At 35.1% G+C, this 26218-nt stretch overlaps 2 protein-coding genes across 3 annotated transcripts in view; one reads left to right on the forward strand and one right to left on the reverse strand.

Moving 5' to 3' along the window:
- The window catches only part of LOC121737870, a 42388-nt gene extending 33450 nt beyond the window's left edge, over positions 1-8938 (forward strand). Inside the window, exons 3-5 of the mRNA XM_042129602.1 lie at positions 4419-4617; positions 6875-7113; positions 8779-8938. Coding sequence (XP_041985536.1) covers positions 4419-4617; positions 6875-7113; positions 8779-8858 — 518 coding nt within the window. The 3' untranslated portion in view covers positions 8859-8938. The remainder of the gene's footprint in view (positions 1-4418; positions 4618-6874; positions 7114-8778) is intronic.
- A 7730-nt stretch (positions 8939-16668) lies between these two features.
- LOC121737747 overlaps positions 16669-26218 on the reverse strand; it is a 32079-nt gene continuing 22529 nt past the window's right edge. The window contains exons 4-5 of one of the 2 annotated variants that reach the window (XM_042129433.1): positions 19024-19238; positions 16669-17194 (exon numbers count right to left, since the gene is read on the reverse strand). In XM_042129433.1, the coding sequence (XP_041985367.1) occupies positions 17189-17194; positions 19024-19238 (221 nt within the window). In that variant the 3' untranslated portion in view covers positions 16669-17188. Of the gene's footprint in view, positions 17210-19023; positions 19239-26218 lie in introns of both variants that reach the window. The other variant, XM_042129432.1, reaches the window with a different exon arrangement.

Below are 26218 nucleotides of genomic sequence, written 5' to 3' on the forward strand. Positions count from 1 at the left end.
ACGTGCCGACTGGACGTCAAAAAAGAGTGCTGCTGTCATGTATCACACGTCTCTTTTTACCACGCAGTGTTACTGATAGTGACATCTCTCTTGCTCAGGCCTTTGACAAAAATACAACTTTTCCCGGATTTTTTTTTGTTAGCCAACTCCGTCCAGAAAATAGGGTATATTAGGCGGAGCTGCCTCCAAAAACTAGTTGTGATGAATCATATTTATTAAAGTAAGGCTCTATAATCTATATCAATATAACACCAGTGTTGCTGTTCATAAAATTAAAATAGCCGTTATCATAAAGGCTCAAATCCGCAGGGCTGAACACACAACAAAATCGTAAAACGTAAATCGTTAAGCACGGACAGGTTTGCCACAATAATCCTATCAAGGGCCATGCCTTGGGATTTGGGAATAACATTTAGGCGCAGCGCAGACGACAGACTATCCGTGACGCACTTTTTAGTCCGTGGAAATAGAACCTATGCAATAGGCATGATGTCTATTTTTTCTTCTTCTCGGTAATTGAAAGACACTTAAAAAATAGAGACATCGTTGAAAGAATAACTCTGATAGCTTAAAAATTCACCAAGATATAACAATTCAAATATCTCATAAAAAGACCTGCCCGAAACGCTCCATACAAAGTGCTACGAAAGTATGACATCAGTCTTTCGTAGTTTGTACGCATCGGGAGACAACTTTGTTCGACAGGTATATTAAATATTGCGTTTATGAAAGTGGTTTCATAACAAAAGTTGCTTTTAATTGCATAAGTTATCGAATTGTATACAAATATTAAGAAATTTAATTTAAAAAAAATTCGACTTGAATATCCAACTTTGAAGGCGCATAACAAAAAAAAAAACAAATGCTATCAAGCTGAAATTTTGGGAACACATATTTTTTACCGTGATTTCTTTATTTTATTAACAAAATTCGCTAATCTTTGACTTTGTCATCATCCCTATTATATGCAGTAACGCAAACGTCTGCGCTGTGCGTCGTGTGCGTTACTACTTACTGCATAAAATTGCATAGGTTCTATTTCCACAGACTTAAAAGTGCGTCACGGATAGACTGTCGTCTGCGCAGCACCATAGGAATATATACTAAGGCCTCGCCTAAAATTGATTCGAAATTCCGATGGTAATTTCTTCATTTGTAGCATTTTTATAACGTAAAAAAATTGTTCCATAATTCGAATGCACAACCCTATTCTTATATAATAATATCAACACTATTTACATACATATATAATAGCTAATAATAAGATATAATATAGATTCTAAGATTTTATGATTTTGTGTTTATTATGTTTTTATGTATGTAATAAAATGTAGGCTGAGGCCTGTAACTCGTCAATCGCTGTCTATAAAAGTATATGATTCGACGAGAATTGAGCATAAAACGATAAATTGGGATGCAATGTTTTCAAGGATAAGGATGGGATCATACGAGCATACTTACAAATAAACTAATAAGCTAAGGTCTACTTGCACTAGGTTTATTACTGCTCCTCCTTCGCTTCTGTGGTCCAGTGCTGTGGCTCTTGACTCGGCGTTGGGTTCAATTCCCGCGTTGGAAACATGTTATTTCCATGTTTGGTTAGGACAGTGCAGGCTGATCACCTGATTGTATGACAAGTAAGCTCGGTTAAAAGTCAGTTCTGCGCCTGATATCTTGCCTGAGTAAAAAAATACTAGCGATACATCGTATACTGCAATAGGGTTCCTAAGAATTCTCTTTTTTGGCAGAAATTTAGAGCACGACAACAAGTCACGTTTTGGGGCACAAACAAATTGGGGCACTGAGATTGGAGACATTTTGATGATTTCTCAGACCCTGTCCCTACGTTACTTGCATTGCAATGGTATGAAACAATAAAATATATTGTGATAAATGTAATATCGCGTACAAAATACTATGTGCCCTTTTGTGTATCTAATAAAGTCCTATATTAAAGGGAAAACATCTACCAAACAAGATACAGAACAGTTTTTGCTCAGGATTGACATAGTATATAATATATACTATGAGCTTTTGCCCGCGGCTTCCCTCGCGATAAGAAGTATTATTATATACAAACTTTCATCCCCTATTTGAACCCCTTGGGGTTGAAATTTATCAAAATCCTTTCTTAGCGGATGCCTACGTTATAACATCTACCTGTATGCCAAATTTCAGCCCGATCCGTCCAGTGGTTTGGGCTGTGCGTTGATAGATCACTATGTCAATCAGTCAGTCAGTTTTATATATATATAGATTAAATTTTCGGTCTACGTAATTATATTTTAAGATAAACCAAAGTAATTTACGTCTAATAAATACTTTAAAAACACACGACTAGAAAATTGTTGAAATCTGGAAAACATTTTAATTTTTCACATTTAAGGTTTAAGGTTTAAAAACACACAAACAAACCAACTCGCGTTTGTTATGAATTTATAACGCACCCGTATAACACTAATTTTTCCGAAAAATTTGTGAATTTTTCACGAATTCCGGAAAAATTAAATCAAAACTTTACTGTTGACTCCGTGTTTACGAGTTTTTACCGACATTGACGTATCGTAACCGTGGAAGTTGCATATTTTGTTTAGTAATTTCTGATTTACTTATTAGTTAAATGGATGATGGATGGAGGATGATATTATCCACCTTGTTAAATATACTAATCAATTAACAGATATATTTTTCTTCTTACTAATACATTTAAGCAGCATAATATACCGTACTGATAACGATTTTAAGCGAGCTGTCTTCGTCTATCGTGTGATTTTTCTTATATGCTAAACAAGGACAAGCAAACTTTGCATAGAGTTATGAGGTGTGTGACATAAAAAAAGTTTCCCTTAAAAACATATTAAGAGGGTGGAGGGTGACTAACTCAAAAAATCAAACATCATCCTTCTCTCTTCACACTCAAGCCCGTCTTTCATATTCCAGGTGAAAAAGGACGACGCGGATTCATCGCCAAATTAGTTTTTTCTCAATAACTCGATAAATATACAACATTTTAAAAATCCGTTCGGTCGGTTTCTCAATGATAGAATTTTATACAATGTTGTTAAATATTAACTTAGTTCAATGCGCTGTTATGGCAATAAATGAAAAATTCGTGAAAATTACATGCATTTTTGTGATTTTTTGTATCCAGAAAATTTTAAGATACTTATCGTGTTTTCGCTCAGATTGAATTTTTAGAAATATAATGTAGTATCTAATTTCAGAAAATGAAACAATTTAAGGCTTATTTTCAAGTATAAAAATGAATTATAAAATCGAAAATTTAGGGTTAGTCGCCCCCTTAATATACAAACACTTTATACTACTAGAAAACTTTTTAATTTTTGACACTTGTGGTGCTTTATGGCAAATAGTAACTTGCTATAAGAAGTGCGCACTCAACACTTTAACGTGAATATTAAGGCCAAATTAAGGTAGAAATTGTGACATGAAATGGATCGTAAACGCAATTGTAACTCATCTGATCAGTTTTTTCTTTGCAAGAACTTTATTGGACATAACATTCCAATAAAACGTTGAAGGTTCATAAATTAAGGTTTTTATAACCCATATACATCACAATTTTCCGATATTTTATTGTGCGACATCTCTTGTATGGTATGTCAATGTGAAAAACTGTAGGTTGTAAAACAGAAATTTTTGGGTCAGCTGTAAAACTCATACTATACAGCCTTATATTCTAGATTAAAAACTAAATGAAATCCTAGATTTTATTTCGATAAAACAGTAAAAGTGGAAATATAATACGTAGAGAGACGCGTAGAATGAAAATATAAATATGAATTTTAATATTTTGGGTCGACATCTATTGTTATTTATTTTATAACCTAGTTGGGAATATATTTTTACAGTTGAAATACGTAGCTAAGACACACATATATTTAACTGTAGAGTATGATATTATTTTTTATTTTGTGCATTAATATTATAGTTCAAGTTAATATTGTAAGCGACAGTTTTTTAACATTTTTGAATTCTTTTTAAATATTATTTATACTCTCAAAGACTTCATTTTAAAGCTACAGCTATAAAACTATTGTCTTAGGTTATCTGTTTAATGTTTTACTATTACACAGTTATCGCTTTAAATTTGCTATTTTAGACATCAAAGCCTTTTGCAACTAGCATTAGTAATAGAAGATGCCAAGATCAACATTACTGTAAATTTTGTTGACGACGAATCAAGAAACGTGATGCTCAGAATTCAGCTTATTTAACAATTTATAGCAATAGCAATATTCCGTTGCTATACATTGTTGATGACGAATCAAGTAACATGATGCTTAAAACCTCCTTCCCAAATTGCAAGGAAATGATATTAGGATCAAAGTTACGGAAAATTTCGTTCACGACGAATCCAAAAACATCTTGCTCAAAATCTCCCCTCTCAATTTCAGGAAGAAGACGGAGAGTGAAGAGGAAAGTCTTCCAAGCTTTAGTGCCTCTTCTCTTCGGCATGAAGTCAACAGGCATCGTCATCTTCGGCTTGGGGATGGTCACCGTGATCACTCTGAAGGCTTTCATGGCCAGCAAGTTGGCTCTGATCGTCACAGTCGGCATGGCCTTGAAGAAACTCTACGAGAGTTACGGCTCTGGGTGAGTACAGCAACGTTTATAACATTTAAACAATGAACAATAACATTTTAACATTGAACAATAACATTTCAAAATAAAATTTTAAGCTACACTACTATGACACAGAATTTTAGCAACATTTAAGGTAGCAACATTTATAGCATTTTAACAATGAACAATAACATTTTAACAATAAACAATAAAATACACTACTATGACACAGAATTTTAGCAACATTTAAGAAGAAAGTAATTTTAGAAAAAAATTAAAATGACAAACTTAATTTTATTTTCAATGTTTTCACTTTTCAATATAATACATAATTTTGGCAACATTTTACAACAATGTAGTTTAAGCAACATTTTCGACATGATACAAAACTTTAGCAACATATTCAATACGACACAAAACTTTTGCAAGTTGCAAGCTACATATTTTTATATTTAACATAAGTTTAACAACATTTTCGATATGACACTTTTAGCAGTATTTTCGATATGACACAAAATTTTAGCAGCACTTACATGCCTTAGAATTTTAGCAAGATCCTAAAAAAATGTGACAAACTAGAAATAGATTAATATTCTTAATCAAGGAATTATAGGGTAAATGCTTGGTTGAGGTACAAGTAAAAACGATTTAATATTACAAACATAAAATGTTGACAGTTAATATATTCTAGGGGTCACATGATACCTGCGTAATTTTCGTTTTAATTAATAGCATTAGCAACTGCTGCTAAACTCGAGTCCTTAAATTATTTCTCTCTGACCCAACTAATAAAATTACCTAAGGGGACATTGGGGAGACGTTAATATGTGCTTAGTAATTCTGTCGGGAACGTTATTTTAAATGTAAATTGTATGTAATAAAAAATTCAACGATTTTTATGAGTGTATTTAGTATTCTCCCCGTGTGTTATTCTCGATATTAAAAACGTGTTACATTTTAAAGATTCGAAGCGTTATTATATTTTACAAAATTCAAAACATTTTCGTAAACCTGTATTAAATCTTTTAATTCTTTCACAATCAGTGGTTTAGGGATTTTATCAGATATCCATGCAATCTCCTAATTCAGGAAAAATACAAAACAATGAGATCTGAACCCAGATTACTGTGAAATTTATTATTTCTGGGTTATTTTTGTTAATTTATTATTCAATATGACTTGTTTACTTATTTCCTTGATTTATTAGAGTAATATATTTATTAATAAATTGTTTGTACAACCAAACCTATCCTATCTACTAATGTTATAAAATATGTGAAAGAGTGTTTATCTATTTATCTGTCCGTCTGTCTTTCTGTGACTCTTTTCTTTGAAGAAATTGTGTACGAAAATTCTTTAAATCTCGAAAACGTACATATAATGGTTTTCATCTAGATAAATTGTACGATTTATGCACAAATTTCTGTTCAACGAAGTTGATGGCAACTTTAGTTAAATACAAAATATAGTAATTAATTTTTTCCGACATGTCATAGGCACATTTTAATTGGATTCACGAAATAAAGTCGTCACCGATAGAACTTCCTAGTGCTAATTTACAATACAATTTGCTAGGAAACTGAATATTTATTGAACGGTAGTGCGTGTAGTAACGATCGCATGTCGTACTTTTTACTGAGTTACACGCGAGCATGAATTATACATGCAATTTCTCCGCATTTCTGACATAAATATCTCGAAACTAGAAATAATTGCTCTAATTCGTATTTGTCATACAGACTTTCTACTGCAATACGTTATTTTATGAAGAAATTTTCGTTAACGTTAATTAAATGTTTGTTTATTTTGTGCACTATTAGATCCCAATGTCCTCTTTGCTATTTTTCGTTACTCAAAAATTAGGTAATAAAATTATTTTAGACGGAATAATAGCATTTTTTTCTACAAAAAATTTTTGATTGACCTTAACTGGACTTGTGTGACTGAACTGGAAATGACTCATGATTTGACGAACATTGATTGCTAATGAATAAGACTGGACTTTTGACTAAATTGAGATGGAAGAATTGAATTCTTGAACATTGGATGAGTAAGAAGACTAGATATTTTGATAAGAAAATCAAGAAAAAAATATAAGAGACTTGACTAAGTGACTACTGTGATGACATGACTGAAGAATATTAATGGGACTGGACTTTGATTCAATTGAACACCAACCTACACTGAAAGTGACTGGCGTGCGACTGAACTGAGCAACCGGACTGGACTAAAATTGGACTTAGTATGGTATTTCAGTCCACTCACGCTTTCTTTATTTGGTTTTCAGCTACGGCTTACAGAACCCTTACCTTTATTCGCAATACCCGATCGATTTCCCAAGCGCCTCATCGCACGCATACTCCATAAGCGGAGTGAGCCCCCAGTTCGCATCACCGGAAATGTACAGTCCGACCGGATTGGCCACGCATGCCAACGAGATGCTTCAGTCTCATGACGCGAGCGCTCAGCAGTCGCAACAGGCGCCCACAGTCCTAAACTCCACCCGAGCAGCCGAACGGTGGGATGGTAAGTCCAAACTGCTCAAATATTTTGAACCGATCGTTAGTAAGATCAAAAGTGTCGTCGACCCAATAGCCAGCGTGTTCTTCGACGCTATGCCCGATACCTTCCGCGGACGGAACTCAGATCTGACCACCGCTAAGAGCGTTGAAGAGGAGTTAAAGAAACCCCGAGAGTTTTTAGTACCTCAACCAAGACATATAGCTCAGAGAAAGATGACTAGAAAAGGCCAAAGAAACAGACCAAAGAAATACGTAGAATACAAAATCGATCTAAATAGACTTAAGCACAATAAGGATTTTCAGGATTATGTGAAAACGAAAAAGTATAAACACAACTATCCGAACACATACTACTATCCTAGGATAAGATACTTCGTTAATCCGAACACAGTTTACTACAGACCGAATACCAGATTGCACCCGTATAGTAGGAATAACATCAGAAGAAACTTTACAGTCTTTAGTGACAATGATGCTGATATGCCTCTTCAGCCTTTATTTCCAGAACCAACTGATTGGAGACCAATCATTATATTTAACACGACAACAACGACGACTACTTCCACAGTCAAACCAAAAGAATCACGTAAGAAAATGAGAAAGAACCGTAGAAAACGAATTCATAAGAAAAGGAAAAGGACAAGAAGAAGTATTGATAACTCGAACGAAAATATAAATACGATTCAAACTTACGAAAATTTGAAATATCCGAAAAACAATGCAACAAGTAGAGGTTTTTTAAGTATGTTCAATTTGTTTGAGGATCCCTTTGTAGATATGATAAAAGAAACCAAAAGTGTCATCCACGGACCGCCGAAAAAACCACCGAGATACTATTCCTTAGCATACAATATATTATTATATACGATGGATTTTATCGACGGATTCATAGAGGTACACGAAGTAATAAGAAATCATTTAGAAGACGATGACGTTAAAATTAAGAAAATCACTAAGAAAAAACCGGTAAAGGTTAAAAAAGACAAAAAAGTGAAAAAGGTCAAGAAAGATAAAGTGAAAAAAGTTAAGAAAAATAAAGTAAAGAAAACTAAAACTCCCAAAATAAAAGTCAAAATTGCAAAGATCAGTAGATAAATTATTACTAATTGACATAATCCTTAAGTGGTGGAGGAATTTGATTGATTCAATCATGTATTTATAATTATTGTAAATAGCAAGCTTTAAAAATTATAACAGAAATGCATTTATTTAGAATAAGCTTAGTATTTCATGATTATTATATTAAATATTTGGAAAGTAGACAATTAATTTGCGTAATTGTATTTCTTTCACTACATATTATAATATTAACACGTATCAATAATATAATCCAACGAAAGTCATATTTTATACTATTATACGATTAATTGTAAAACACTTTTTATTAATTACATTCCTTAGTTAATTCATCTTACACATATATTTTTTACATTTTTGCAGATAAAACTGCTATAACATTTTAATTGTTGTGATTAGAATCTTCTTAAAGTTTACAATTCTATATTTCATCATTATCAATATTACGTAGTTTTAGATTTACTACTTGTTTGGTTCATCTGTAAGCGCAGTTTTATTTGCAATTTCATCACCATATTTTTTTATTATCATCACAATCATTTTTATCACCATTATCATCACCATAATAATTTATATCTAAATTTATGCGCAGGGTACCGGAGGCGCCCAATGTTTTATGGAAGCTCGCGCGCTACTTCAGACTCCTATTCGGCCTACCGGAACCACCGTTAGCTTCGTCAATGCAAATGCCCATGTACTCTCTGCCTCAAATGCAAATGGCCATGCAGAGCCAATACCCAAGTATGATGCCGCAATAACAAAATTGGACTTTGGGTCAAGTGCAAAGTAAGCCTAAATGTCAGATTGCCACGTGCAGTTGAATCCTGATCTTCCGAATGGATTTCTTCAGATTTTGGATGATTGAATCGGGTTTTTTGATGATCGAATCGGGATTCAACTGCAGCTTGATCCGAAGCGCCGAGGTACGTGGCAATCTGACATTTAGCAAGGCAATGTTTTATCCCCTGGGCTGCCTTCTCTTCCAGCCCTGGTTAAAGCATTGCGATCGTTTAAGACTGACTTCTGATGTAAGCGGACCCGTCGACTTAATGTAAGAACGCGATTAGTTTAAGTTTATGTAAGGTTATTTATTGCACGTTGAGGAATAAATGTATGAGTTGAAGCTATCTTTTATTTTTACCCTTTCGACTTAGGATCATCATAAACATAATCTCCACTATCATTATCATCATCACCATCGACACCATCACCATTATCATCATCATAATAATCGCTGTCCGCTGCTGACTTTAGGCCTCTCCCAAAGAATAACAAAATAAAAAAAACATGGAATTATACTTTTTAGGTTTTTTTCCCGCATAATTTTTGATTTATTCAGACGCACATTATCTTCAAGAGCTACAAAAATTACATCATCATCATATTAATCTTCAATAAGACACACAAAAGTGGAAATAGAGGACACACGGACCGCTATTTTATCAATTTGAAAATATCCCAGGCTTTATTGAAAACTTGAAAATTCTCTAGAGGTTTAGTGCATTACATAAATATCCAATGCAGTGGGAGCCCCGATTTCAATGATTTATATTGCATTAGAGAAATGAAGACTCAGAAAATTCAGAATACAGTGCTTATTCTTAATCCTGATGGATTTAAATTATAAAATTGCAAATGAAAGAGTCTTATAAAACTTATGTACTATCAGAGAAGTTGATTCCTATGCAAATCGGAGACATAAGTAGTTTGGTCGCGTTACGTCAAACCCAGCTGACAGATCACAATTAACATTGAATTGACATGTTCGACCAAATAACGTTGGTCTGTCAATTGCATAGGAATCAACTTCCTCGATGGTACACAAAAATACAGACAAAATTTATAGGATTATTTTTCCGACCCAAATAATATCGACCAATAGAATTGCACCATTCGACGTCACGTGGTACAACCTACATGGTATTATACTGATAATTTTTTGAAAATTTTCTCTGGTAGTTGCTATATATAAAAAACAAATTCTAATTCTATTGGCCGACATTTGGGACGGAAAAATAATCCCCCGAATACCACACGAGCTTCAAAATTATCTGGCATTTCCCTCAAGGTTCCCTGCAAACAAATAAAGTCGTCAAGTTTTTCAGGAAAAATCAATTATTTTTTAACCTGAAAAACTTGAATCCTTAATTTGTTTGCAACGAACCTATCGGGAAATATCCGATAATTTTGAAGCTCTTGTGGTATTATAAGTGACTATTAGTCTATTACTTCGGTCACACATTTTAATTTAACATTAATACAGCGATTTATTAATTTAACATTTCGAAACAACAAAAATATAATATTTTCAAACAAGCATGAAACATTTTTGAAGGTTCTTATCACAAGGTGTTCAATCAAAGTTTTATGTTTCATGATAATTTTATTGTTTTTTGATACCGAAACTACATTAGAACCATATTGAAGCTGTATTAATGCTACACTAAAATGGAAGAAACAGGATACGGAATAACATCCACGGAACGTAAATTTTAAGGGCAGCAAAATCGATTGGTAAAAGGAATCACATCCTATAAGAGCTTTTACTGATAAAGTCCACACAGTTAAAGCACTCAATATAATCTACATTTCAATTAGAATAATTTATGCACGACTCGCGTACACGAGCTTAACAAAATAAACTTTTAAGCTCCGTCCACAGGGAAGCTTTCAAGAAAAGGAGCTTTCATGACGTAAATCGTGATAAACATTTATTTGGGCTTATGTGTCTGTAAAAAATGCTTCAAATTTTTGCACTGATAGTAAATTATAAATGTACGAAATATTTTTTGTTTTGCGTCTTTGCGAGAAACTTTTTAAGGCGCTTTATATTTATTTTCATCGTACCATCGAGGAAATTAATTCATAGGCAGTTGACAGACCCACGTCATTTGGTCGGATTATGTTAATTTGTCATTCGTCTACCTATGCATTAATTTATCAGATAGTACAACCGTTCGCGCGCTCTAGGAACTCATGGTCCACCATCCAGGGGATTTTGTTTGATTCACGTTGGCACAGTTAAAGTGTTTCTAAATAAGGATAATGTAGGTTGATGGTCTAAAAAACCAGCGATGTTTACGTTGAATGGTATGTCCAGGGGGTAAGCAGGTAAGCTTTTAGATTGCTTACAGTCAAGCCTCCTTACTATAAATAGAATTTATACAGTGAATGGCTACACAAGATCTTGTTTTAATTTCTAGCTTATTGGTAGAATCAGATAAGTGTCAGGAATGAGAATCCATATTCATACTAATATTATAAGTGCGAAAGTGTGTCTGTCTATCTGTCTGTTACCTCTTTACGCCCAAACCGCTGAACCGATTTTGCTGAAATTTGGCAACGAGATAGTTTGAGTCCCGGAAAAGGACATAGGTTATTTTTAGTTCCGAAAAAATGTACGGTTCCCGCGCGATAAACGAGTTTTGGCGCAACGGAGCTGCGGGCGTCATCTAGTGTTAAATAATGCCCCGATGAAGTCACTGAAGTTGCTCACTTTCTGCGTGCTTTGCCGACGCGAACATTTCGCGTCGCGGTCGCGTAGGTGTGCACGGTGCCATAAGATTACATGGGCAGCGTCCGCCGCGCGGTAGACGCTACCGCTTCGCAGTCGCTTTGGTCGTGTAGGTTTGTCCTAAGCTTTACTTTTCCTTACTTTTTATTATTCGCAATCTAACTTAGGGTAATAAAACACATGATGATACTATTTATTTATTGTGTCCGTTCTTATGCCAGTCCCACTCGTTGTGTTTATGGTCGATAAATACTTCGTACGTCACGTTTCTTCGCTGTAGAATAAAAAAAGATTAAAAAATTAAAGAAGCAAGATAGGTAACAAGTACTCTCAAATAGTGTAGGGGTAATTATAAGTTTATAGCTTAAAACACTGGATTATAATATCATATTTCAGCGTATAAAATTGTTATTAAAACCATCCGACAACAATTATATTATGTTGGTATCTACACATTTTTTATCCTGGGGGTTAAAGACTAAAAATGTGTAGGTACTCTAGAAGACGTGACTTCGGCACGAATGGGCCGGCTCGACCAGAGAAATACCACGTCCTCACAGAAAACCGGCGTGAAACAGCGCTTGCGCTGTGTTTCGCCGAGTGAGTGAGTTTACCGGAGGCCCAATCCCCTACCCTATTCCCTTCCCTACCCTCCCTTATTCCGTTTCCTTTCCATCCCTTCCTTCCCCTATTACCCTATTCCCTCTTAAAAGGCCGGCAACGCACCTGCAGTTCTTCTAATGTTGCGAGTGTCCATGGGCGACGGAAGTTGCTTTCCATCAGGTGACCAGTTTGCTCGTTTGCCCCCTTATTTCATAAAAAAAAAGACACTAAATTAATTATATACCAGTATTATCGTAACTTTTAGTGTAAGTATCATATTTTTATAATGGTAATTAATATGTACTTTGAAATATCAAATCAGGGTCAAAATCTTTCTGACTGGTTAAAACTTCAAAACTATGTGGTTTTATTTATAACTAGCTGTCCCGGTGAACTTCGTGTCACAGGTCACTTTAAAACCTTCCCTGGACTTCTACGAATATATCAAGACTAAAATCAGCCCAATCCGTTCAGCCGTTCTCGAGTTTTGCGCTTAGCGACACATTCAGCGACTCATTTTTATATTATAGATCTCATATCTATAATATAAAAATGAGATACTATATCGCTAATAAATAGGATCATCCGGACCAGATTAAAGTTGGACTAAGATGACAGCAGGATCAAGGAGATGTGCAGTAAATATCGCAATGTTGGAGTTATACAATATTCAATATTGGGTCAGTAAAATGAAAAATCTGCTTACTTGAAAACAAATTGCATATAGATTTAGAAAAGTTCTTGAAAAGCGGACAAAATGGCAACTATATTAAATTGAGAACTGTGCCACGATTGCCATAAAATATACTTTTATATTTTACAGCCATTCAATGCCGAACAGAAATTATAATATAAAGAAATGGTCATAACTATGTTAAAACATCTACCTGACCTGAAGAAATTTTGTGTTACCACATGTGTTATTTTGAGTATAAAAAGGTTGAACAGAAACGAAATAAATTTTTAAACTTTATACTAGCTAAAAGCCGAGCTTTGTAAGCGCTCGTCGTTTTTCTGCGTGGTAAATCTTTAGGGCAATTTTTTTTATATTTTATAATAACCAAACCTGGACTGACCGATGATAACACATCCACATACAAATGAAAATTACGATGTTAAAGGACAAATTAATAGATGTGATAGTTTTTCCGTAAAGTGTACCACAAAAGTGCTCAGAAGGCCTAGACAAGCGGCAAGCGATTTAATCGTAAACGCCAACGCCACAAAGTGTATGGGATTTGAAATTAGTATTCGCTAGCGAAGCGATGACTTATGTTATGTCAAATCGCATAGATTTTGTTAGTGTTTATGATAATCGCTTGCCGCTTGTCTACTAACGGCCGTTCCCAATATTTGATCTATCTCTGGTTTTGCCCTACTAGAGATAGGAATAGCTCACATTAGACATATTTATGTCAATTGTGAGCTATTCCTATCTCTAGTAGGGCAAAACCAGTGATAGATTAATTAATATTGGGAATGGCCGTTAGGCAGGTTATGGGATATAATATTAGGGCTCGTTTCGCTCGCCCTGATAATGTTATCTATGTCAGTATAATATCCAAAAGAATAAAACATATACACTATATTATGTATATTGTATTATCTATCCATTCCAAAAATTGGCAGCAGCATTTTTTTTCGCATGAAACTCTACAAAAAACGGGTCAGAATAGCCAAAAAAATTCTGTAATAAATCACGAAGTCCTAATTTATTTAATTACAGCAGACCCTAACTCATTTCATCAAAGTTTATTAGGCAAAAGGACACAAAACCTTTTTTTACGTTTTTTCCAACTAATTTCCTTTTGAACAGAACTCTCTTAACAAAGTGAATTAATTTCACTGAAATGGGGCTAGGATATAATGTTTTTCCTTAAATTATACAAGACATTAATAAATACCATGGTTACACTAAAAACAGCGTGACAAAAGTTTTGTACTATGTTTTAGCGAGTGAGTTACTCAAAACAATGTTTTATCCACAACTCACATTATAAATGCGAAAGTGTGTCTGTCTGTCTGTAACTTCTTCGTGCATAAGCCACTGAACAGATTTTGATGAATTTGGTTCCCGCGTTTCCGTTCACGGCGGCGATGGATAAACGCCCTGACTACTATTTTTCAACCGTTGTATTTGTGTCGGAATTTGTATAATAAGTACATCGGTAATCCATTTGGACGCCTTCCAACTCATGTTTATGTAGCTCGATTATCCCTATAGGTATTGTGACACTGTTTCACACATTATAAGGATACTAGAGGTTTCGCGCGGCTTCGCCCGCGATTAGATATTTCACAGCCAAAATTAGTCTACAAAAATAGCCAATGATCCTTCACGTGGTCTATTCTGGTCTATTCGTGGTTTTTCTGTTTTGGCACAGATAAGAAATCTGTGCCAAAACAGAAAAACAAACAAAATCCGTTTAGCGGTTTGGGCGTGAAGATGTAGCAGCCAAACACACTTTCGCATTTATAATATTAGTATAGATTTCTGTTCAGAGATCCGTACTACCTGAACGTCTAATACTTAAGGGTGTGTAAGGAAAACAATCTAAGGGCCTTATCACACTGGCGATTAGCGAGCGATTTGAAAGCGACGCGACTGCGCAGCGCACACGCCGCGATGACGCCGCGATTGCGCGGCGTGCACGCAGCTTGCCTTCGGCGTTTTGGACACTCAGCAGCAAAATGGATTCTGACGTTACTCCCTAGACGAGTCTACTATATATAATAATAATCTGTGTAGACGATTGTGACGTGGCGTCCACGCCACGCCGCGACGACGCTGCGCTGTCGCGACGTGCACGTCGCGATTGCACTGCGCAGTCGCGTCGCTTTCAAATCGCTCGCTAATCGTCAGTGTGATAAGGCACTAAGGATGATTTTTAATTATTTCTCCTCGTGTTACCTAATTCCGTTGAAATAAGGAAGTAATTAAATATTAAAATTATCCACCTGCCCCAATCAAATCGTAACAGTCAAGTTTAATTCAATAATAACTTCAGTTCGAACAATCTGTCAGAACTTTGAACTGAGGGTCGTCGAAAAGTTGGATATCGGTAGACGGTAGCCCTCTTATCTCAAGTCCAAATCTGTACCTCGATTCTGTTTAAATCAATATTGATACAGCTTCGATATAGTATCGATGCAGTCTCGGTTTACAACGTGAAAATTCTCGAATAAATGTCATGTGTTAACATTTGCAACTCACTGAGTAGGCCATATAAAAGATCAAGAATTAGTGAGTTTTTATAAGTAAAAACATGACGTAAGTTTCAAAATATTGCCCAGTATTGCAGGCCTTTCAGGCCTTTGCAGGCAGGTTGACTCGTTCCGAAATATACGCCACTGTATTGACGTATAATATGACTAGGTCCCAACCTAGTCCAATATAATTACCAAAATACCAATGTCATTATGTTATATCATACTTGTCTCACTAGTGTCATTATAATATATCTCAATGTCATATTACGTCATACTTGTCTCACTTGTGTTGTGGCACACCATGGCTTCGAATTCTAGACGTCATTAGCACTGGCCAATATACTGGATTAAATTTCAGAACTCACGCTTTAAAATAAGCCGTACTTTAGAATACTATTTTGTTGTAAAGGATCCAGGCTGCATTGAAGATGTATTGTTGAATTTATAGGAGAATCAGGTCACAGTCCTAAATCCTTATGATTTCCAACAATTATAGAGAGGTAAACTTATTTGATTTTCTGTTATCTAAATTCCATGATACCGACCCGGCTTTGTTAAGACCCACTTTGACAAATCTAGGTTAAGTTAATCCGGTGTTAAATATAATGTACTCTATGTATAGAATACAATTTTAACTTTTCATATTAAGCTCGTTTAAATAGGCATAAGGATAAACTATTTATATATTTTTGTTCAGTAATGGTTTAAAAAATAAAATAGAAATTATATTCTTGTTACTCCCAGAAAATTACTTGCTTAGTGATAAATATATTATTTACGCATTTGTCTATTACTAATATAACGTCACATGTGACTTTTCTAATATTATGTCAGACAAAATATTATATAAGTAGACCTTGTACATAATATTATAAGTTTGCTGTGTTATTGTTTTATTAATAAGCAGGTAATGCGCACAGAAAAATCTAATGATTACCTTACTTTAAATTAGTCAGAGTTAGAAAAAAAGTTAACAGGTTGTATTTATTACAAAGTCTTTATAAAATTACATTAAATGTCAGCTGTGGGTGATAAATAGCTGATAATATTATGATTAGTAGATTAGTAATAAAACAACACATCAGTGAACATTTCATTTAATTCACAATAAATAATCGTTAGTACATTAAATATTTTCGAGGCATCCGCCCTTTTTAAATGCGAGACTGTACAAGTTAGTAGGTTACAGCAATAAATAAATAAATAATCGTGCTATTTACAATCGTATGTCTATTTCAATATGACATAGTTAACAGTATCTAACTTTAATTTAATCAGCCGTTTAATCTTAATCACTAATTAATTATTGCATTGGCCCCTATTAAAAAACTCAAATGAGTATTTTTGTGCAATCGTAAAACGCATGCCCCGCTTAATCAGAGTTAAAATTAATCTCGTTTAATGGAGTTGTGAGACAATCGAACAATTGAGGCACACAACTTCACGTAAAATGTTTAAATAAAGTTCTGTGCCTCGTTTATTGGTTGTGCTTTAGTGACAATCTTAATCTACGTTTGGCTTAATCTCGATTTAGACGCGCGGGATTTGCGTTTTGATCTACGTTTGGTTCTCGATCAACAATTGATCAGTGATGTTCCGTTTTGTCACTGTTAACTTTGACACTTTGTTGTTAGTACTCCGTCGGTTACTCCGTCAGATCCCAGTCACAAAATGATTATTCCTTTTTGATTATAGCCTGAAAATCATTCGAAAATTAATTCTTTATAAGGCACCGCATTTGAGGTAGAAAAGGCCAAAGACGACATTGGAATCAGAGAGCTCTAAGTGACACATTTTAGACATAAAATAGCTTTTATACAGATACACACAATTGCAAATAAAACTAACGACCTCCAGGCAAAAAAAAAAAAAACACAAATTTCAAGGTAAAAAAATATTAGGAAGGGAAGAGAAATCATAATTCTTGCAGGCTACATTAATCTAAATTAGTGTAGTTTGCAAGAATTATGATTTTTATCAAACTGTCTATAAAACCAATTTATGTCAAAAGTCTGGTTCTAATGTTATCAAAATATTTCCATTTCTACCTCACGGTTAATAGCTTTGTCCACACTGTGCCTTTTTCTGTTCGTCAAGGGCATGCGTTATAGCGCAGTCAACAGCGAACGTGAAGCATGCCCGCGACGCATGTTCTCTGATCGTATCCAAAACTTCGAAAATGACAATATTGATGTTGCGTTCCTTGACGCATTCAATTATTGAATGCGCCAATATGAAAGTTGATGACAAAAATTGAAGATGAAAGTGCAGAGTGTGGACATAGCTAATAATTTATCTTAGAATTTAAAGCTCGCATGATATTTCAAAACAAATCGAAAAGGCCTCATTCTTAAAAAATAAAACTATAAAGCCTTTTCGACCTCACATTAAATAAATAAAACCATTTTTAAGTATAATTATTTTAATAAAACATGCAACAATTCATGCGATTACATAATTTAAAACAATTATGCAATGAAATGTATAAATTTTCATGCACTACAACAATTTAAATAGAATGTTTAGTATTATAACGTATTTATATGAAAATATTATATTAGTAATGGCAGCATTCAGAGGGATTTAATATTAGCTTAGTTTGATTTTTATATTTTCTGTCAAACGCTTTATTAAAATTAAAATTGAGTGATTACTTAACTTAAACGTCTCTGAATGCGGCTGCAAATCTTTCGACAAATATAGCTATGTAAAAAATATTATTATTCAAGAGAAAGCTAGAATTAATGCAGACACAATCACGAGAAAACGGCTAGTCAAAATTGTAATTAATTATTGAATTTACTATAAACTTCAGACCCCGATTAATTTACCAAAATAATTATATTATAAGCCTTTATAAATTTAAATATGTTACTCTTTGATCATTTTAATCATGCTTTGATTATATTAACGTGGATTTCAAGCATATTAAAATTAAATTTTTGTGGGCCCTTTGTAGTAAAAGCGAAAATTCTGGATAAATGTTAAATTATTATGTGCCATGAAAATAATATTTGATAAATCTTAAATTGATTGAAAGTAATAAAATATTATTTTTGCGATTAAAATATTTACAACTATTAATCACTTCATGCATTAAATAAATTATTTATAAATATCTACTTAATTAAACATTACATCTATTTATCTAGTCACAATAAATAAATAACAAACATTGGCATAATCACGCTCAAGTTAAAATACTGGTATATATACATATGCATGCAAAACAATAATAATAATAATAATAATAATAATAATAATAATAATAATCAGTCTAAACTTTCTATTTGCCAAACAATTTCATGCAAGACAATAATTATTTTAATGCCAAACAATTACTGTAATGTCAATAAATTTCATGCAAACAACAACATCAATTTAATGCCAAACAATCAATTTCATGCAAAACAACAATCAGCTTAATGCCAAACAATCAATTTCATGCAAAACAACAATCAGCTCAATGCCAAACAATCAATTTCATGCAAATGCTCTTTAATCAGTCACCTGAGGAGAGAAAAGCTTCTTGAGGCCGATGATGGTGGCGAGGAGCAGGGCTATCTTGGAGATGAGGAGGGCCTTCCCGACCATCAGGTACAGGCCCTTGAAGGTCAGGGCTCCGAGCAGACCGAACTTCATGGCGGCGGCTGCGAGGAAGGGCCCGACGTTCTTGTTTCGCTGTCTGCCGGTCTCGATGGCTTTTGGTGCCTTCATGGTTACACCTGGAATTAATAAAATTAAGAAATTTAAAACTACCCACAATTGCTTTTTTAATAAAAGTATTTCAGCACCGATATACGTGGGAGAGCGTTGCTTCGGCACGAATGGGCCGGCTTGACCGGAGAAATACCACGTTCTTACAGAAAACCGGCGTGAAACAGCGCTTGCGCTGTGTTTCGCCGAGTGGGTGAGTTTACCGGAGGACCAATCCCCTACCCTATTCCTTTCCCTACCATCCCCTATTTCTGTCCCATTCCTACCCTCCTCTATTCACTCTTAGAAGGCCGGCAACGCACCTGCAGCTCTTCTGATGCTACACTCGCAGCGAGCGGACGATGGAAGTTGCTTTCTATCAGGTGACCTGTTTGCTTGTTTGCCCCCTTATTTCTTTAAAAAAAACCGAGCGGGCTAAATATGATGACGAACTGTAGCTAAGAACACGCTCGATGATGTCAGCTTTCAAATTCAAATGCCATCAGACACACACACATACAAACATGCCAAACTTATAACACCCCTCTCTTTTGTCGAAAGTTAAAAATGAATTGTCAGGTGATGGTTTTATAAAGCCATAGGCCATGGTTTTATTATCCTTGTATATGTGCAAACCACAGACATAGATAAAGATAGATACCGCATGTGTATGTACTTCGCGTGCCATATCGCGTCCCCAAACGACGAGCAATGCTCGTCTTTCGAAAGTCTGTTCTTTAGTCTGCTATCGGAATCGGACGTCAATCGGAAATTTAAAAATGTCTAAATGCCTAAGCCCGGCCGCACATTGTCCGAAATTTCTGATCAGAAACAGTTGAACGTCCGCGCTGTCTCTTACATTTTGTACTGAGCCGAGTTAGCTTGAACTCGCCGGAAGGATATTTCGTATAGTGTGCGGGGTGGCGGTCCGGCGAAATTCAACTGTTTCTGATCAGAATTCGGACAATGTGCGGCCGGGCTAATTGTGCCGTATTAAGCTGTAGAAATTCGAATAGAAACGTTGGCCTAGATAATGAACAATGACCCCTAGTGTAAGAACATAGTCTGAAAACAAAACTATTTTAATGACATGCCTACACGATAGATTTTATAAAGTAGCTCTGATATATTCGTGCTTGTGAAGTAAAACAAAACTTTATCGAGCGATCGAGTCTTAGTATGTCCCACAACCTGAGTACTTTTGTGGTACCTTTACGGAAAAACTATCACGTCTATTGATTTGTGCTTTAACATAGTAATTTTTATTTATATGTAGATGTGTTATCATTGATCAGTCAATGATTGGTTACAATTAAAATATAAAAAATATCGGCCAAGTGCGAGTCGGACACACGCACGAAGGGTTCCGTACTGTTATAGAGCAAACATAGACCAAAAATTGTTTTTATTTTATATTAATATTATTCCTAAATATTGAAGTAGACATTTAATTAAGGCCTTTGTGAAAATATCAAGTGCCTATCTGTTGGCATTATTGATATCGAGCAATAAAGGCCAAAAAAATCATGTTTGTTGTATGGAAGTACCCCTTTACTATTAATTTTATTTCCTGTTATAGCGGCAACAGATAAACATAATCTATGAAAATTTCAACTCTCTAGCTATTACCGTTCTTGAGTTACAGCCTGGAGACAGACAGACAGATAGACAGACAGACAGATAGACAGACAGACAGACGGACAGACCCCGACCCCGATAGGGTCCCGTTTTTACCCTTTGGGTACGGAACCCAAAAAAACTACCTTAAAGATTATTACCACGCAGAATAACGACGCAAACCCTCACAAAGCTCGGCTTTTAGCCAGTTCTAACTATTTAATATTTTATGAGGCCTTTTGAAGGTGTATATTACCACATTAAAGCTCACGTTTAGACGTTATATTAACCTCACATATTAATGATGAAGTATAAGTCTGTATGTTATATTATAATATTATATATACAGTACAAGGCCAGAATATTTTACCCAAAATTAATAAGATTATAAGACTTCGCGACACGTTTAAATATCCGAACAGAGAGACAACTAGATACAAACAATACAACGTACACGTCGAATCAATTTAATACTTTTATTTTCTTATGTTAATATTATGAGTTCTTAAACCTTGAAAATTTGTTAATTATTAATAATCACTGTTTACACAAGACCACAAATTGCACAATGGATAAAAATGGAACCTTAACCCAAGTCGACTCAACTCAAATAAAATGTGTAAAACACAATAGATTCAAATAAATTGCATTTATGATAGTTTTAATGTCTGCTTCCTTGTTCCATAACTTAAAAAATGATAATCACTATTGGCGACGCGACCGCCACCGTACTGCACCTTTTAGAAATGTAAAAAAAAGAAAGGAAGTTATGTTTTGTCTATGGCGAAGCGACGCCTCGAAATTCAACTGTTTTTTTCGTGGTATGATATAAAAGAGAATTGTCGGCGGATTTTGTTTGAGTCTATTTTAGTTTTTTCTGAAGTGTACTTATTTGTGGTCTTCCGTTAATATAGTGTGACTTAAGAGGATACACCAGGGGCTAGAGAAACGAAAAAAAAGCACGTGTAATATCTATAGCTGTCTCCCTTACCTCAAGCCTATACCGCAGAACGCGATAGAGACAACTGCAGAAAATCCAAAAAATCAATGATTCGTTGTCCCCTGATTCCTTCTCCAAAACTTAACCGATTTAAGTACTTTTTTCATTAAAGATTAAAAAAAGGCTTGAGCTGTGTTCCTATGTTTTGCTTTTTTTGTATAATCTAGCCAAATCTGTTTTCTGGACGTTTGAACACAAAGGAAAATCTGGCCATTTTTTTGGGTTTTAGAACGTTCATATATCTTAATTAATAATTAAATTATGAAAAAAAAGAAAACATAGGGACATCGTATTAGTGGCCGTAGATATTCAGGAAAAAAATTATAACTCTACTAGCATTATCCAGGGAGGAAACAGGGGACAACGTTTGTATGGAAAAAAGGGCGGTGTGGACTCCTCTTAACTCGTACATCTAGATTTTTATTTTAAATTCCTCCTCCCGTAGCCTACAATCACTATTCTAATTTTCATCAATGAATTTCTCTAAACTTTTATCACAGTTCACAGTGCATGTAGGTATAAACCTCTACTTGTCCAAACTAACTCTACTCAGCTACCTACTCTACATTCGGGTATAAAACACCTGCTTGTTAATTAAACTACGAAAACAACACTGTAGGTATTGGAGTTATTAATTTTGTACGTCATTGTATTGTCGGTAATTAAACGTCTTAATACCAGCTAAAAGCCGAGTTCTGTAAGGGCTCGCATCGTTTTTCTACGTAGTCATAATTTTTAAGGCATTTTCATTTTATTTTAATAGTAACCAAACCTTGACAGACCGATGATAACACATCTACATATAAATAAAAATTGCTTTGTTAAAGCATACATCAATAGGCGAGATAGTTTTTCCGTAAAGTGTACCACAAAATGTACAGGTTGTGGGATATACTAGGGCTCGCTTCGCTCGCCCTGATAAATATCAAACAATTGACGCTTTCTTGGTCCAGTGTTTTTAGTGTTTTTAGGGTTTCATATTTATTTTTGCAAAGAACAAGGCTTTACGGTCATTACATTTTTTTAAATTAACGCCTCCGTGGTCCAGCTGTGGTTCAGAGCATGGTTCTTGACTCGGCGGTCGTGGGTTCGATCTCCGTATTGGAAACATGTTATTTCCAAGTTTGGTTAGGACAATGCAGGTTGATCACCTGATTGTCTGACAAGTAAGATGATCCATGAGTCGGATGGGCATGTAAAAAGTCGGTCCTGCGCTTGACCTCTCACCACTCGTGTCGGTCTTCCGCCCCACTGGGTTATGAGAGTAAAAGGAATAGAGAGTGCTCTTGAGTATTGCGCACACACTTGGGCAGTATAAAATTACTCCTGCGTAACTGGCCTGGTTTCAATGAAACCGGCCACCGTAACCGAAACCGGTGTGGGAGTTATTATTATTTTTCTAAAGCTAGGTTCTCAAAGACGTCGTTGATTCGATTCCTAATGGAAAATGTTTTTTCCAAGTTTGGTTAAGACAAACCAGGCTGATGATGCGTCTCAGAAAGATGATGCGTCTTTTGTGAATTTAAAAAGTCGCTTCTGCGCCTGATATCTCGCCAGTCCAGTTAGTTAATACTTTGGAGAGTACTACACTCTCTAAACATAGGCAGTCTTGTATACACTTGGGCATTAATTAGCTGGCTTGGTTTTAATTAACTCCAAAAATGGTGTAAAAATAATTATCTTACAGTAAAACTTTTCGTGTGTCAAAAGAGTTCGAACTTTTTTGTATGGAACGTGGCATACCTAAAGTTATTTTCGTGTACACGTATGAAACATACGTCAATCGACAGACAAAATAATTACAAACAACAAATATTCTTTGACAGAATGTCGTAAATGATATACTTTTTTAAATATTTCAGACTGTATAACTAAAATATTATTTATTTAAAACTCGTTTATCGCGTGGGAACCGTACATTTTTCCGGGATAAAAAGTATCCTATGTCCTTTCCCGGGACTCAAGGTATCTCCATGTCCAGCAAAATCGGTCCAGCGGTTTGGGCGTGAAGAGGTAACAAACAGACAGACATACAGACAGACATGGATTTTCAAACTGAAATAACTCAGAAAGTAAGTCATTTACTACATTTTGTCAAATAATATTTATTGTTTGTAAACATTTTTTCTATCGATTGGCGTATGTTTCATAGGTGTACACTAAAATACGACATTTTATATGTATTTGCAAGTTTACGTATGCCAATACGAGTAAGGTCCGCTGTTCTTATTTGTATTGAGAAAGTCTTGAATAAAGTCCTACTGTATATCATTTATTTTGTGGACTGGAAGCGATAGGAAATAATTGAATTATTTGTTTTCATTTCATATTGTTATTCACAGGAAAAGTTAATTATTTTTTTAATAAACAAAATGATTGATGATTAAGTTACTGTCCTTCTGGATGCTTTATTTTGTTTTCTGTAAATTATATTTTTTACCAAATACGAGCAAATGAAAAATTGCCTTTATCTTGGACTAGATGACAACTACAACTCCGTTGCGCCAAAATTAGTTTATCGCTCAGGAACCGTACATTTTTTCGGGATAAAAAGTATCCTACGTCCTTTCCCGGGACTTAAAGTATCTCCATGCCAAATTTCAGCAAAATCGGTGTAGCGGTTTGGGCGTGAAGAGGTAAGAGACAGACAGACAGACAGACCGACAGACAGACAGACAGACAGACGGACAGACGGACAGACAGACAGACACACTTTCGCATTTATAATATTAGTATGGATGAATTTGATTACTTTTGTAAGGCTATATTACTATAAATATCGGTCTCAATAGTGGTCCAGAAGTTATAAAAATACAACAACAATAATATTTATGAAAGGAACATATTTCAGCATCCTTATTCTTACTAATAAGATAAATGCGAAAGTGTGTATATCTGTAACCTCTTCACGCTTAAACCGTTGAACCGATTTTGATGAAATTTTATATGAAGATACTTGAGTCCCGGGAAAAGACATAGAATAGTTTTTATTGCGGAAAATGTACGGTACACGCGTCATAAATGAATTTTAACGCAAAGGAGATGTGGGCGTGATGACGCCTACAACTAGTAGCTTATAAAATAAATAGCTGTCTCGGTAAACGTTGTTTTGCCATATATAAAATGTACCCAGCCGATTCTCAGACCCACTGAATATGCATATAAAATTTAGTTAAAATCAGTAAAGCCGTTTCGGAGGAGTACGCGGCCTAACACGAGAATTTTATATATAATATTATATTAAATGTTTATTTGAGATTTTTTTATATTTGAATGTAAAATTGAATCTGTGCCAGTCCTCTGACACTCAGCTATAAGTTGAGTGCATGTGGAGGGCCCTTACCGCCGCCCCAATTAAAGTGAACTATTGTTGAACCGCTTTGGATGTGCCTTTTCTGTGCAGTTTCTTAATTATGTTTTAATAGAGTTTATTCATTAAATGGTGGAAAATCTTATCAAAATATCAAATTCAATGGATATTTTCAGCATCGTTGTTAATCGTACAGGAACCACACATTTTTCCATAATACACTTCTACACGTGGGAGAGCCATGCTTCGGCGCGAATGGGCCGGCTCGACCGGAGAAATACCACGTTTTCACAGAAAACCGGCGTGAAACAGGGCTTGCGCTGTGTTTCGCCGAGTGAGTGAGTTTACCGGAGGCCCAACTCCCTTCCGTACTGTTACTTGGTGGGTCTTGAGAGACTTTTTTAATAAATCACTTTTATTAAAACTAGAATATTTATTAAAAAAACTTAATAATTATCTTCAGAGGAAACCTGCACCCGACGAAGGTCGAACGATGGCAGGACGGCGGCGTTACGGATTTATCGCGATTCGCGCGCGAGATGTCGGGGTGCAGGAGTGCAGGACTGGTCTGCAGGCTTACGACGAAAGGCTTATTGTCGAGACACAGTGCACTTGAGTTTTACGAAGTGGACAAGGACACAATCACACTCCGGAGACGAATTGGTTCATAGTTTTTCTATTCACTCAGTTCTCTTTCACTTTTCAGTTCAGTTTTCGCGAACCATTAAGGAATACCAGCGAAACGACGGATTTAATGCTGGTATCCCACTTCTGACACCACTGTTACTTGGTGGGTCTTGAGAGACTTTTTAAAAAAAATCACTTTTATTAAAACTAGAATATTTATTAAAAAAACTTAATAATTATCTTAAGAGGAAACCTGCACCCGACGAAGGTCCAATTCGATCTGATCAAAAAATACGGAAAATGGAATAATAGAAACAGCAAAAGTTTGCAATTGCAATTCATGGAAATGCAACTGAAAACCTAAGCGTTTTTACTACACATACGTTGTCATGTGACTTCCGATATAACAGTACCCTCCCCTATATCCTTCCCTTCCTTTCCCTACCCTCCACTCC

The sequence above is a fragment of the Aricia agestis genome, chromosome 21 (genome assembly GCF_905147365.1).
Source record: "Aricia agestis chromosome 21, ilAriAges1.1, whole genome shotgun sequence".
In the NCBI taxonomy this organism is placed as follows: domain Eukaryota; kingdom Metazoa; phylum Arthropoda; class Insecta; order Lepidoptera; family Lycaenidae; genus Aricia; species Aricia agestis.